General features: G+C 34.9%; 1 protein-coding gene across 1 annotated transcript in view; it reads left to right on the forward strand.

Annotated features, from left to right (window-relative positions):
- Positions 1 to 2,092: 2,092 nt before the first annotated feature.
- LOC144091281 (protein turtle homolog B-like) overlaps positions 2,093 to 16,821 on the forward strand; it is a 36,047-nt gene continuing 21,318 nt past the window's right edge. Inside the window, exons 1-4 of the mRNA XM_077623499.1 lie at positions 2,093 to 2,346; positions 10,174 to 10,268; positions 10,361 to 10,558; positions 15,936 to 16,082. Coding sequence (XP_077479625.1) covers positions 10,199 to 10,268; positions 10,361 to 10,558; positions 15,936 to 16,082 — 415 coding nt within the window. The 5' untranslated portion in view covers positions 2,093 to 2,346; positions 10,174 to 10,198. The remainder of the gene's footprint in view (positions 2,347 to 10,173; positions 10,269 to 10,360; positions 10,559 to 15,935; positions 16,083 to 16,821) is intronic.

A 16,821-nucleotide genomic window follows, 5' to 3' on the forward strand; every position in this document is an offset into this window, starting at 1 on the left:
GACTACTCATGTATGTTGACTACTCATGTATGTTGACTACTCATGTATGTTGACTACTTATTTATGTTGTTGACTACTTATTTACGTTGTTGACTACTTATTTACGTTGTTGACTACTTATTTATGTTGTTGACTACTCATGTATCTTGACTACTTATTTACGTTGTTGACTACTCATGTATCTTGACTACTCATGTATGTTGACTACTCTTGTATGTTGACTACTCATGTATGTTGAGTACTCATGTATGTTGACTACTCGTGTATGTTGACTACTCATGTATGTTGACTACTCATGTATGTTGACTCCTCATGTATGTTGACTACTTATTTACGTTGTTGACTACTCGTATGTTGACTGCTCATGTATGTTGACTATTCATGTACGTTGACTATTCATGTATGTTGACTATTCATGTATGTTGACTATTCATGTATGTTGACTACTCATTTGTGTTGACTACTTATTTACCTTGTTGACTAATCATGTACGTTGACTACTTATTTACGTTGACGACTTATTTACGTTGTTGACTACTCGTGTATGTTGACTACTTATTTATCACTTCTTGATTATTTATTTGTGCACCATGGCAAAGCTTTAAATCTCATTATACTTTTATAAAGAAAATAAAAGCATTCACTTCAATTCAATAGAGCACAACCTTTTTCGTTAGTTATGTATAAAAATATTTTTAATAATATTTGTGGATGAATGAATGAATGAATGTTGGAAGAGTTTATGTTTGAGACGAGCAATTTGTCATCATGCTCTAATAAGATGGCAGACAACTCCAATATTAAAGGAACAGGTGCAACAGGAACATTTTGGTTCTACTCCAGGTTATTGTCACCAACCCAAAATGATCCACAAACAAGACATTGGAGGTTTAGAATTAGTCTAAATAATTATCCTGGTTTTAATGACTAGGTCTTGATTTAAGAATTCAAACAAAGTGGTAATTAAAGGCCTCTTACCACACTTCATTTTGCCTTAAAATTAGATGTAATTAAAAAGTTGCCTTTTCCTATCTCGACCACCACACTTAAGTGTACTATATTAAAATAGGAGTGTGATGTTTTGTCTTGTACCCTTGGCTGCCAGTTCCTGTGGGACCCCTGCTGCGCCTATTCCTTCAGAAATTCACATCGCCATGTGGGATAAAACCGTCTAAATGTATCGCATTTGTAATTAACGGTAGGGGGTTAATGTGGCTGTTTTGGAAGCTGCAGATTATCTTCTCTGAAAATGCACTCTGATTAACAGACAGACGTTTATGAACTCGGGAACAAGTAAAAAAATTATCTAGTCCTACACATTTAAAAAAAAATAACATTCCTATCGATGCGACAGAAGATTTTTCATAAATTTGATCTAAAGAAAAAAATGGTGCCTTTTGTCGAATTCAACATGTTAACGTTATGTATATTCATGCGTACTGTACAAACCTATACTTATGTTGGATAGATGCAGTATTTTTACTTTTGTATTCACAAATACTCCAACTGATACTCCCAAAAGTATAGTTGTTTTAATGTTTTTAAATTCCCAATTCATATGTTGTACCCTCTTTTTAAAACATGGCATGCGAAACTCGCAAGTCAGTCTGCTGATCAACACGTTGAATGGAAATGCATATATTTGCTTTAAAAAAATTCTATTTTTTTCAGACATTTATGCCCCTTAAATCATGCAAATTTGGGATTTGACACATCTTTTGGGTTGTTTGACAAAACATCTTGGTATGTGCTTTGTGCATATAATCTCTTGTTTTGAATTCAGAAAAATCACAGCAATATAGTGTATTTAAGTTAATAAATAGTGCATTTGTTGGCTTTGTGTACACAAGATCAACACTGACTTAGATATGATGCCAATTTTTTGGTTCCACATCCATTTATGACGCATCCCTATTGGACCATCAGTATCGGGGCAATGTCGCCCTCTAGCGGTAGCAACTATACTGGCCCTTTTCCTCGCGACTGAAATAAATTTAAAACAACGGACAGCGTACCCGTCCAAACACATTATAATTACATTATTGGCTCTTAACGGACGTAGTTTTGGATGGAAAAATGATTTGTGGTGACCTTTGTCGTGTGAGATACAGACAAGGGAAGAAATAGGAAGAACACAGGAAATAGTGGATGTTGTTAGTTAGTGTGACCTGCGCAGAAAACAAAACACCTGTTGCGGAAGCGAGATGCGAACAAGTGTCTCGTTGCAAACCGTTTCTTGGAGCAACAGAAAAACAAGGTCAAACTAGCAATCGAACACACAAAAACACGCTTTTATACTTTAAAAAAGAGCCACGAACGCCTGTGCTGTCAGTCTTCAAGACGCAGGTACGATCAGTTTGAAATTTATGAGTATTTAGTTAGTTTTTTAGTTCGATGTGCCGTGTTTGAAATGGCTTGATTAATAGAGTGTGCAGGGCGTGAACTCTGTTTGCTTCTTTTTACTTGCGATCCTATTGAAATATAACTTTATGTTTATGTATTTTGGAGGGTGTATATATCATAGTGGTAGTGTGATGGTTTCAGCGATTTTTATTTGATTTTGATTGCTTATAAGCCTGATACAATACATAGTGGCGTTTAATGCCATGTGCAAGAAAAAGTTTGGAAAATGTTTTTAATCACTAAACTGAGTTGGAGTTAGGTTTATTTCATAAAGAGACAATACATATAAATGAACATATGCATGTAAATATGTAAAATTGTAGCTAAAGTCTCATTTCTGTGTCATTGTGTGCTTTTTGGGTCATTTTTGTTGGGTCTAAACTTGCTGGCAGTTGTTTTGGGGTTTATATTTAAAGTTTAATTTCATCTTTTCAATGTTTTAAATCTGTGTTTTGGTGAGGAATATTTATTTTTTGGGTGTAAAATGTTTTCATAAAAATGAGTCATGGAAAACATGGTTGCTCCAAGAATCTAAATATGCCAATTATGAATTTCATAGAATTATGATAACTGAGAAACTATTTAAACACAGAAAATATTTAAAGTTTTAAATCTGGGTTTTGGTGAGGAATTATATTTTTGGGGTGTAAAATATTTTCATAAAAATGAGTCATGGGAAACATGGTGGCTCCAAGAATCTAAACATGCCAATTATGAATTTCATAGAATTATGATAACTGAGAATATTTAAAGCATATTTAAAGTTTTATTTCATCTTTTAAATGTTTTAAATCTGGGTATTGGTGAGGAATGATATTTTTTGGGTGTAAAATGTTTTCATAAAAATGAGTCATGGGAAACATGGTGGCTCCAAGAATCTAAATATGCCAATTATGAATTTCATAGAATTATGATAACTGAGAAACTATTTAAACTCAGAAAATATTTAAAGTTTAATTTCATCTTTTAAAGTTTTAAATCTAGGTATTGGTGAGGAATTATGTTTTTTGGGTGTAAAATGTTTTCATAAAAATGAGTCAATGGCTCCAAGAATCTAAATATGCAAATGATGAATTTCATAGAATTATGATAACTGAGAAACTATTTAAACACAGAAAATAGCCCAGTGGATGGTATCATTTTGGAATGAATGTGAAATCGGTCCCATACTTTGAAGCAAAGTCAAAACTTCTGTGTTGTGACAGCACCCCATTTGAAGCGCTTTTAAAATCGTACCCAAGCTATTATTTGGACTGCTTTATTTATAAAGCATTACAGCAGACAGCTTCCGCCCCCCAAATCTGCCTTTCATTTCTGATTCTTTTTAATGTTTTGTTGCGCTGTCGCCGAGCAACTAATAATTCATATTTGCCAGCATGGTCATGAGAGCTTTTATAAACAAATGTCAAGGGAGCATCTCACCTAACGTCGCCATATCGTTTGTTTCACCTTTCTCGGGTTAAATCTTTTGAAAATGACTTCTTTTCTTGCCACTGAAGGATATTTTTCTCTCATTTGACAACATCTTGCTGTTTAATAAATGCCATCGTTTACCATTTGACTCACTTAACCGTCCTTCGTGCCCAAAACATTCAATCTTGTCTAGAAACATAACATTTTGAATGATGTGTCTGTCTTATTGCCCCGCTTTTTCAAGTCAGATATTGCGCAAGATAGCTCCAGTTTCAGCCAATAAATTTAATTTGGATGGGTTTCCCAGGCCGAGTCAAGTGGAAGAGTCCAGACAATCATGTAATCGTTATGTGGCAATGAGGGTGAAGTCTCTACTATTTAATCATTGCCGTCTCCGTTTGCCTTTGTTTACGCTTTCGCAAAGCTTGTACAAAAGGGGGAGGTGTGGAAATAGTGATGTCAAATCAGACGGCAGAAGATTTTCACCCTTCACGTTGACTGTGTCTCTAAATAACTGTGAATATTTTGCTGTTTGGTGAAGCATATGAGAGTGTTTGCAAGACATGCTCAAACTGTTGACAGACGATGTAATTGCTTCGCAGCCTTTCAGACTGGTACCAAGCTATAAAATGGAACGTTTATAAATCCTCTCCCCGCAACACCTAATTATGGAGTTTCCAAAAACAGATGCGACTAACTATTTCCTTCATATACGCCATATTTGTCGCTAAAAAAAATGATGACTGAATCGAGGGTACGGCTTATATGCGCACAAATTAGACTTGACATCCAAGGAAATGCAAGACGATGCAGCCAATACGGTCGTTTATTTCAAAATTGAGAAAAGATAAACAGATAAAATATTAATATATATGAATGAAATTCAAGAAAGAAACGTATCTTCCATAAAACGTGAAAAAACGCCGTCATCTTACCTAGGGATGACAAGCTAGAGTGCTACGGACACACTTCCTCACATGACTTCCTTTTTTAATTTGTTGATGTGCAGGCAACACGCTTTTGGAATGTGCAATCCAGTAGACCACAGGTGTCAAAGTGGCGGCCCGGGGGCCAAATCTGGCCCGCCGCATCATTTTGTGTGGCCCGAGAAAGTAAATGATGAGTGCCGACTTTCTGTTTTAGGATCAAATTAAAATGAAGAGTATAGATGTCTATTAAATTTCCTGATTTTCCCCCTTTTAAATCAATAATTGTCATTTTTTAATCCATTTTTTCTGTGTTTTTAGTTCAAAAAATTTGTAAAATCTAAAAATATATTTAAAAAAAAAGCAAAAATAAACATTGTTTTAGATCTATAAAAAACTGAATATTCAGGGCTTTTAATCCAGTTCTTGTAATCCATTTATAAAAAAATCTAAATATTATATCTAAAATGGTCCGGCCCATGTGAAATCAAGTTGACGTTAAAGCGGCCCGCGAACCAACCAGAGTCTGACACCCTTGCTGTAGACGATCCTTTCGATTCATACAGAATCTCAGAAATATGATTTTTCTTAAGATTTTTGCTTCAAAGTAACACATTTATAAAACCATGAATATGGAGGTGAAAATTGTGAATAGGGGGGCGGCTTATACGAGAGAAAATGTCATTCAACAATTTTAAGGCCATTTTACGGGTACGGCTTATACGCGGAGGCGGTTAATATGCATGAAAATACGGTAGCTACAAAATGATACGGCATGCATGTACATCATGTTTCCATAGCTTTACTTTGAGTGCATTATGATCGTATCATAAAGGGGGAAAGGAAAAAAAATTCCAGAGTTTAAACAACATTGTAGTTTCGCATTTCTCAAACTGACAGCAAAGTGAGGCTTGCAATCAACAAAATACGCCACACGTCGTTAATCTAACTTGGACCGCCTAATTCAGATTTGACAAAAACTGAGTTATTATTTTTCCCAAGATTTATGACTTCTCCACCCTCCCCCACTTGCTCTTGTTCTCCAAGGGAGCAGCTCCACCTCCACTTCAACTTTTTCACTTCCTCTGCAGAAAAGCAAACTCTTTCATTTCCGCCGCCGCTCACCGAGTGGAATAAAAATGTCCGTCAACATCTCGCTCACAAATTAAACGTCTTTACTACGCATATTGGTGCCGTTAGAAAATCTCAACTATCATGGTAAAAAATACTTATATGTCAAGTTAACCCAAAATATCTGCTAACAAAATTACAATATTGGCGATAAGGATTATTACGGACACTCTAGGGCACAGGTGTCAAAGTGGCGGCCCGGGGGCCAAATCTGGCCCGCCGCATCTTTTTGTGCGGCCCGAGAAAATAAATCACGAGTGGCGACTTTCTGTTTTAGGATCAAATTAAAATGAAGAGTATAGATGTATATTAAATTTCCTGATTTTTTTTCCCCCTTTTAAATCAATAATTGTAATTTTTTTAATCCATTTTGTCTGTGTTTTTAGTTCAAAAATCATTTTGTAAAATCTAAAAATATATTTTAAAAAAGCTAAAATAAACATTGTTTTAGATCTATAAAAAACTAAATGTTCGGGGCCTTTAATCCAGTTCATTTAATCAATTTATTAAAAAAAATCTAAATATATCTAAAAAATATCTAAATATATCTAAAAAATATCTAAATATATCTAAAAAAATATCTAAATATATCTAAAAAATATCTAAATATATCTAAAAAATATCTAAATATATCTTAAAAATATATCAAAAAAATATCTATATATATCTAAAAAAATATCTAAATATATATAAAAATATCTAAATATATCTAAAAAATATCTAAATATATCTAAAAAATATCTAAATATATCTAAAAAATAGCTAAATATAGCTAAAAAATAGCTAAATATATCTAAAAAATAGCTAAATATATCTAAAAAATATCTAAATATATCTAAAAAAATATCTAAATATATCTAAAATCATCCGGCCCACGTGAAATTGAGTAGACATTAAAGCGGCCCGCGAACCAACCCGAGTCTGACACCCTTGGTCCAGTGGAAAAAAAACAACCTCCACAACATAATGGATGTGTTTTTTTCTTTTATGGCACGCTGCCACGGTATATTATGACACCTCTACTTTTAATGGAGGACTTTTCCTTGTGGCGGTTACAGTTTTTACGGCGCGGGTTGCTGCTTCAGCGCAACTTGGCCGGCGTTGAGGTCACTGCTCACACTCATCAAGTCTTAAATTATACGCCAGTGTCACTTTGCTGTTAAAATGCTGCCAAGACATTTCCACAATCACCTTTATCCCATTGATTTTTCTACCTTCTCTGAGATTTTCTCCATTTTTATCTCCGTACTGTCCCGAACAATGTAAAAGGCAAATTGCATCATAGATTTGATTTAGTTTTCCCCCCACAGTGAACTCGGAAGAATATCTCGGAATGCTTTTTTTTTTCATCACTCCATTCATGTTACGCTTCTATATTTCTATATTTGTACACTAACAAACTCGTAGGCAAGATGATGTTACCCACACAGGTTACCCAATCGGCCATCTCGTTTCTAAATGGGAAGACTCGGTTGGCAGGAGTTGTAGACAGAAAAAATCTATTTAAAATAGTGTCTTGTCTGATGTATTTTGACCCAAATTTGGCATTGTGGTTTGCGTAATCTCTTGCTTTACTTTGGAAACAAACAAATACATTTAAAAAACATGCTTTCTTATTAAGGAAATTATTAAATTGGCCATAGATGCTTTTGTCTTCTGTGATTAATTTGTTAGCATCCCACTATTTAACCATCAGTAGATCAACGCTAATTGAAAAAGCATTACAGAAATGACAATAAATTACACTAACCCTTTATTTTTTTTATTATTTGAGTTATTTAGACCAAGTGAGGTGATGGTGGGATTTTAAAGTAGACTTTTAAATTAGCGTCCGGATGTAATTGTAACACCAAAGAAATAATAACGTACACAAATTGAAGAAGGAATTAGAAAAAAAAACCAAGTGAATACTTTTGTAGATGGATTGTTGTTGTTGAGACTTGGGACTTATAGTCCTATAATTGATTATGTCAAGGGAAAAGACATGTGTCAACGACTGTCTTTGGTATTTCTATTTGTGCTCATTGCTCTTTTTGGAAGAACATTTCTTCTTTCTTTAGGTTATAGAAGATGAGAGTGGCTTTGACAGTCAAAGTAAACATTGACGTTGCTACCTTTTCAGTTCTGTTTTTTTTGTGTTTTGTTTGTTTTTTGGGAGTATGGGGAAGCTCAAAGGCATGTGCCACCTTTTCATGGTAGTTTTCACTTTTTCTAGCCTTTTGGAGTTATCCAGAAAAACAACTCTTATTGACACATTAATAATATATATACAATAATATATATATATACACATATAAAATGTATATAAATATAAAATATATATATAGATAAAAATAATTTACACATTAATAATATATATATAAAATATATATATACACATAAAATGTATATACATATAAAATATATATAAATACAAAATAATTTTACACATTAATTATATATATACAATAATATATATAGACATATAAAATGTATATAAATATATATAAATAAAACAGAATTTTACACATTAATAATATATATACAATAATATATATATATATATAATCTAAATAAATAAAAAATATAAATAAACATTTTTTACACATTAATAATATATACAATAATATATATATATATATATATATATATATATACAATTATATATATATATATATACATATAAAATGTATATAAATATAACATTATCAATAAAAAATAATTTTACACATTTAACAGGATATATCAGTGGTTCTTTTCTCTATTAATATTGTGTTGATATCTCACCAGGTGAATGAAGCCTTATTTATATTTACAGAGAAAATTTTATTGAACTATACTATGAAAATCAGCATCGAGGTGAACCAGAATGTCAAAAATACATACTTTGTAGAACAGGTCTGGATGAAAAAACATGTTTGAGGTAGCAACTCTTAGTGTGAGGTGTTCATTCGCTTTGGGGGAACAAACATCGACATTTTTCTAACGCATTTCAGACTCAGACGTACACATGGATGTACACGTGCACTCTTGCGTGCATTTAAGGACTCCTAATTGAAGACTGGCAGTTGCAGTGTATAAATTCAAGTGTCAACGCTTTAGTAGGAGCTGCCATCAGCTCAGTTTATCTTCGTCACGGAGTGCCTCGTGAGTCAAACGCCTTCACTGATGTGCTACAAATAAAACACTAAGATGTTATTATGCACATGACTCTTGGAAGATTTACACGACATTTATGACATTTACTCCGGCAGAGGGGTAGAAGGGCCTTCGGATTTTTTTGGCTACATAGGCAACTATACCCATTTGTGTAATTATATGGGATACATTCCAATCGTTTGAAAGCTGCATAAAAAATCTAGCCGGTTTATCCATTCGCTGTGATGCTTTTTTTCTCGTCGGGGTCTCAGGTGGGCGGAAAACTTTGGGGTACAGCAGCCATTTGCATGGGGGATTTTGAGTAGTGTTGTCTCGATACGGTAGTTTTTGGAGTTTGGGATGGATTTTTGTCACAAGATCGGATCCGATTCGCGTGTTTTCAGAAGCATTGAGCTTTTCAAATGCAGTAAATGGAACCAACATGTCTGCCGAGTGGGACAATTTTCTCGTTAGAAATTAATGATGGTAACAGAGGACAGTGTAAAGGAAAGCATTTATTATTTAACTCTTATTAAATTAAGCCTTGGTGGTACCTCCACTAACAGCGGGGACTCACTTAAATACTTTAATACCCTTTTTTTTTGCATTATTTTTACTGGATGAAAAAAATTCTGGTTCGGCAACACATCTTAGGGGGAAAAAAACAAAAGTAAAAAAATATATTTATAGCTTTATTAATAGGTATACTTTAATATAATATAAACAATACAAGGTGGGCATCGGGTACATCTCTGGCGTTAAACTTGCAAGTGGAAATCGTCCTGGCTTGTCCTCGCCATATATGTGTGTATATATATATATATGTATATATACTATGTGTGTATATATATATATATATATATATATATATATATAAATAAATAAATAAATAATCGGGACATCCCTAAATCCCTTTATTAATCCACCGTACTTTTTCTTTTTACAATATGGGACAGAAAGATCACGCATTGAATTTCAACTGTCCAATAATGTAGTACTACGCGTATGTGCTAGCCACTCACTACGAACTGTGCCGCCTAAATAGTAGTCCAAAGTCTCCCCATGTCTGTAAAAAGACGGCAGAAATAAAACTTCAAGCTGTCGCCTTTTCACAGATGGCCGCCGCACGTCTGCGTCCGTCTTCTAAATGCGAGTGTGACAATTGTGTACTTTTTACCAACAGATTGAGCATGCTGTGGGCACTTTGAATGACAGATATGAGGTCAAGAAGATCTGACTTGCAGACTCTGTCAGCGGTCGTGCTTTGTTGCCTTTTCTGTGAGTAGATTTGGACACAAAGCTGTACGTTAGATGTGATATTTCTCCGCTATTCGTATTTTTTAAAAACGTTACTTCTCATTAAACCACAGGGAGCATTGACGGGGGAACGCCAGAGGTGCGTGGAAAGGTCGGCGGTGTGGCGGAGTTGGCTTGCAACGTGGAATCCGACCTGGCTGACGAATCTTCCGGATCGCTGCACGTGGTCGAATGGGTGCGAGAAGGACTCGACAACCCGGTGTTAATTAAATTTGGATCCTATGCACCTCGTGTCCATCCGCAATATGAAGGTGAGCAGCCCAACTTTGGCTCGATTTGTTTCTGTAAATGCGTATATTGTTGCAGCGATTGTTTGTATAGAAAAGTCTTGCCACGGTAAACGAAATGCCGATTAATTTGATCATCACTTAGTTGTTAACTGTTTTTTTTTGAGAAGCTGTTCACCTCAAAATGTTCAAAATGGCCCCTTCCAGCATCGTAACTTTAAAACCGAACATCTGTTTAACCCACGTGTCAAAGTTTGCGGGCCGCTTTAACATCAACTTGATTTCACGTGGGCCGGACCATTTTAGATATAATATTTAGATTTTTTTTAATAAATGGATTAAAAGAACTGGATTAAAAGCCCTGAATATTCATTTTTTTACAGATCTAAAACAATGTTTATTTGAGCTTTTTAATATATTTTTAGATTTTACAAAATGATTTTTGAACTAAAAACACATAAAAATGGATTAAAAAATGACAATTATTGATTTAAAAGGGTGAAAATCAGGATATTTAATATACATTTATACTCTTCATTTTAATTTGATCCTAAAACAGAAAGTCGGCACTCATGATTTACCTTCCCGGGCCACACAAAATGATGCGGCGGGCCAGATTTGGCCCCCGGGCCGCCACTTTGACACGTGGATTACTCTATTGGTTTACATTTTTAAGTACTAACTCATTGACTGTGGAGGATGGGCAAAAGAAATGTAGTATAGTACTTTCCTCTCCTATTTAATACATTCCCTGGGTATCGGATGGGCAGATTCTCCAAATTGAGCGACCCGGAGTCACATGCCAAAATCTAAGTGATCGAGACATCCCTTTTAATAAAGCGTTCCCAGACAAAAGACACATCCACACCTTTTAAAAGCAGCTTCTAAGGGAGCCACTCTCACAAGCATGGTACTTTTTGTTCCGTCGTCATCTTTTGTGCCTCCGGCCGTGAAAACAAAGAAATCCCTCCTGGGGAAAACCATTATCAGTGGACTGAGACTACCTTTGTTTAGCTTAGCGAATCCTTTAAATTCACTCACAATGAGCGTACAAAAGAAGAGCATGACTGGATGTTTAGCCATGTGTCTTTTGCCAGATTAGCCTTCTTTTCCACCTCGCTTACCTGAATTGAAATTCCAGCTAGCGCCAACATAAGTTTTCCGCCGGAAAAAATAGACAGGTTTTCATACAAGTCCAGTCCCCCAAAAAATATTAATGTGATATTGCAGTTTTTTTGTTGTTGTTGTTTATTTCCGATGTCTAACCTTGGTTTTTCTAAATGTCTTTGAGGGATTCCCTGGGGTGTGCAGACTTATTGCTTTGTATGTCTCTTCTGCTCAACACACACGGAACGGATGTTTTCCATCTTTGAGATAAGACTGAAATATTTTCCATGCCGTTGCAAGTTGATTATATTCACAGCGTCTGTCAACACCTTGGAGGAAATGAAGAGGAAGCGTTCGGTGGCGCATTTAAATGTCATATCGAGATTCCTCGGAGGAAATATGGGGATGAGTCAAAACGGCATTCCTTTAACGACGCTGCTGTAGTTTTCTAGATGCCGTGCACACTTTGTAAGAAATAGATCAACTTAAAAAAAAAGCAAGATTTCAAGGTACTAGAGTAACATTACTACAATTTCAAACCAAATTGAACTATATGTAAGTAGAATTACAATGGAATATCTGTTTTTCCCGTATTTTATACGTTTTTTTGATAATTTCAAATTGGGTACAACTTTTGTACGGGAAAATATTTTTTAAAAAGTAATTTTTTTTGTAAAACTGATCTCGTTTTAACCAGATTTCAAGGTACGAGAATGACATTACTACAATTTCAAACCAAATTGAACGTTATGTAAGTAGAATTACAATCGCATATCTGTTAACTTAAGTTTTTTTAATCATTTCAAATTGGGTACGCCGTATAACTTTTGTAGGGGAAAAATGTTTTTAAAAAAAGTAAATTTTTTTGTAAAACCGATCTCGTTTTAACCAGATTTCAAGGCACGAGAGTAACATTACTACAATTTCAAACCAAATTGAACGTTATGTAAGTAGAATTACAATGGCATATCTGTTTTCCCCGTATTTTATACATATTTTTAGCATTTCAAATAGGGTACGCCGTCTAACAACTTTTGTACGGGAAAAAATGCTTTTAAAAAATTATTATTTTTGTAAAACCGATCTCGTTTTAACCATTTCGGCTCTAATTTGCATCGTCAACTGCTAATTTAGACATGCTTTAAGCACGCGCATTCCTCTTTCACACTTCCGTCCTTTTCACCATATTTATATAGCGCATCAGCAAGCAATGTACCCAGACAGTCAAGCTGTTAGCATCATACAGCGACATCTACAGAATCTTGAATTTCAAACTAAAGACTGATTAGGCACTCCGTTCACTTTGGGGACAATTTTAGACAATTTTAAAGGGAGAATGTCGTGCAATTTCGGTTGCAACGTTTTTCTACAACTGACTGGCTGTAAATATTCCAGCGCGAGAAAAAACAAAAACAAAACGTAAACTTATCTCCCTCAGCTCCAGTGACAAAAACTACTCTTTTGTCGACTTACAAAAGCTTTGAAAGAGCTTCTTTGTAATCTTCTGCTTCACATAGCTACTCGGCTGTGGGAGTAACAGGTGCATCATGGGAAAGGAGTGTTTTAAAGAACAATAGGTTTAGATTTCATCTCCCCAAGTCATGTACTCAGGTGTTGCAAAGGTTTTTCTTAGGGAGACACATTTTAACACTCATTTCCTTGTTGTCAGCTTAATAAATCACTCGTGTAGATCAGAACACTAAATTCATTTTCAAGGTCCTTTATGAATCTTTGTGTTCGTTAAACTTGCCAATGTGGACGATTTAAAAGATCTGTAGCAAAAAGACAGAAGATTTTGAACCTATTTGTTTGAATAGACTTGCGAAAAACAGGATTGCTGTTGACTTGTCAAATTAATACAGCTTTTTAGTGCCATTTTCTTGATTAAATCCCGTGCTAATCGACATGAACAGACTGTGTGTAGTAATAAGTTAACTTTTTGTTAATGTTATATGTACATCTTGCAATAGGTTTGTTCATTCCAGCCTCGAACTGTGGATGATCACTTGATTTAAATGACATATTATCACTTTGGACTTTAAATATAAGAGCAGAATTTGTGTCATGGTAAACCATAAACACCGATTTTTAACGAAATTCATTTTGCATTGCGGAAGAATCCTAGTTTTTTTTTAAAATAAAAGCAATGAGTTTGCATATTGTTGTTAAATGTGTATTTAGATTTTGTTCATTCACAAAAGGTATATTTATCTATTTTTGTCCTTTTAATTTCTGACCCGCTGGCACTATTGTTATATTTGATCAGATCTTTTTTGGCTGAAGAGTCAAAGAAAGATGGGAGTTTGACCAATAAGAACTGGGGTGGCGAAAATGCGGCTCTTGAGCCGAATGCGGCTCTTTGCCTATCATATTTTGTATATACTGTGGCTCTTTGCCTTGTTATTTTTATTCACTCATGATAACACACTCGGATTCACCAAGCCCCATTCAAAACTAATAATACATTATATTTCCAAAAAGAATTTGGCAGATTTGGATTTTATTTTGCTGCTTCTTGACTCTCACAGTTTAAAATGGAATGGGAGGAGTCTTTGTTGAAGACTTTATCTGCTTTATGCCCGCAAAGTGTACTAAAAAGTGCCATTATACATTGAACAGAAGCGAATAAAAAAAACATTGGCTTAGAATATTGGGGAGGAAAAGTAAAGGGCTCTTGTGGTCTTGGAATATTAAGAGAAAATGCTTTTATATTACTTTTTTGGGGCTGGCAAGTCTTTTAAACGACTGTGTTGTTAACCTGTGTGCTCTGGGCTAGATTTTGTTTATACATTTGGGATCTAATGTGTGGGTTTTGCTGGGTCTACTAGAATAGAACTGCTTGCTCAGCCCTGTGGTTTCTGCACATTTGATAGGCTCCAGCACCCTCGTGAGGATTAGGACTTGCGGAGATGCTGGATTTTGAAGAACGGGGAAAATTCTAGTTTGAGTGTGGCTATTTTTCTGGTCTTTTTGGACTTGTTTTTTGCCTTCTAAATTACTGTGTGATTACGATTATGATGAACTGTGGGTGTTAATCAAGTTAGTTCAAATTAGTTTGACTTTGCTACCTCAACTGAAAGCAGTTTTTTTTTAAGTTCCTTATACGTAATGCGCTACCTCAACTGAAAGCATTTTTTTTTTTAAACTGGTGACCTTACTAGTATGTGTACACAGTTTTTACTGATACACCAACCTACTTCCTTTTATCAGACAACTCTCAGCAATGGTTGTTGACTCAAGCCAACCTTTCCACCGTGTCGCTAGGGTGACCCAGTTATCGGACTGGAATGGTAAACATGAAAGGAAAGTCAACTGCCATGTGTCAAAGGTTGAATGGTGAGATCTAGAGTGTGATGATCATGAAAGTGCATTTTGCCCTGTTTTAAGTCCCCCCTTCCCTTTAATTCCCTCTGGATTCGCTCTCTATGGGCAATCTGGAAAAATAAATAGCGCTTGTTATCCACAACAACCCGTCTCATTTTAACTACTTTTTTTTCTCGGAGTGTCACACGGATGTTTTCACGCTCTCCTTTTAATGCAACTCAAAGAAGAGCAACTGTCTAAAACAAGGGTGTCAAACTCGGGTTGGTTCGCGGGTCGCTTTAACGTCAACTCGATTTCATGTGGGCTGGACCATTTTAGATATATATATTATTTTTTTAATATTTTTTATTGGATTATAAGAACTGGATCAAAAGCCCTAAATATTCAGTTTTTTATAAATATAAAACTGTTTATTGGAACGTTTTTTCTTAGTAAGGGAAAACATCTAATCATTTGTTTTTCATTTCAAATGGAGACATTTTTTTTAATTATATTCAATATTAAAGTGGAAAACCGAAAATATTTTTATATATTTATTTTTAGATTTTACAAAATGCTTTTTGAGCTAAAAACACCAAAAGAAAAAAATGGATAAAAAATTGCAATTATTGATTTAAAAGGGAAAATCAGGAAATATAATATACATCTATAATCTTCATTTGAATTTGATCCTTAAACAGAAAGTCGGCACTCATGATTTACTTTCCCGGGCCACACAAAATGATGCGGCGGGCCAGATTTGGCCCCTGGGCCGCCACTTTGACACCTTTGGTCTAAAGCGTTTGAGGTCAAAGTGTACGATTTGAAGTGTGTTGCTCCACTGTGAGAAAAATGTAAGAAAATGGGAATGTTTTGAGCAAAACTATCAAGAGACGCGTCAGTGTCTCGGAACAAAGTCGTGTTTCTGCACGGAGAAAAAAATGGACGCTTTGACAGATCTTGTTACATCAATGTTACATGCTCTCTGCAGGGCGAGTGTCTCTGGTGGGCATCACTACTCTGAAGCTGGAGGGTCTGCAGCTGGATGACCAGGGTCCCTACGAGTGTCGGATCCTCTTATTGGATAAAGCCACGCCGGGGATTCGGAACGGCACCTGGATTATTCTCTCGGTCTTGGGTGAGAATTTTGCAATTGTCTTTTTATTTTACAACTGGGCAAAATTAGCATATCATATCCACTTTTTTTAATTTAGTTTTTTAAATGCCGTGCACACTTGGTAATAAACAGCTCATCTTAAAAAAAAGCAAGATTTCAAGGTACGAGAGTAACATTACTACAATTTCAAACCAAATTGAACGTTATGTGAGTAGAATTACAATGCAATATCATATTTTCCCCATAATTTATACGCTTTTGGAGGAAGAATGTCGTTATTCATTTCTCTCATCTTTGTCGTGCAATTTCAGTTGCAATGTTTTTCTACAACTGACTGGATATTAGCATATGATATCCACTTTTTTTAATTTATTGCCTTCATGCTCATTTTTTTAAATTGCATACCAGCCAACCTCCCCTTATTAATGATTGCAATTCCCCTTATTAGGTGATAAAATACCCTACAATTTTATTATTTACTCAGAGTGCACGTAAAAGTCTAAAATTGTATTTTATTTTATTTATATAGTGAAAAGACGGACGTGACTGACACGTGCGCACATCATGATTAAAGCATGACAATACTATTAGCAGTCGGTGATGACATTCTGGACAAAAAACGTACTTAAAAAAAATCCTGTAAAATTGTTATACGGCGTACACAATTTGAAAAATGTATAAAATACGGGAAAAATGTACAAGTTGACAGGTATTAAATCGCATAGCAATAGAATGGGTATTAGTACCTTTTTTAATTAAA

Source organism: Stigmatopora argus, chromosome 16 (assembly GCF_051989625.1).
Source record: "Stigmatopora argus isolate UIUO_Sarg chromosome 16, RoL_Sarg_1.0, whole genome shotgun sequence".
NCBI classification, from domain to species: domain Eukaryota; kingdom Metazoa; phylum Chordata; class Actinopteri; order Syngnathiformes; family Syngnathidae; genus Stigmatopora; species Stigmatopora argus.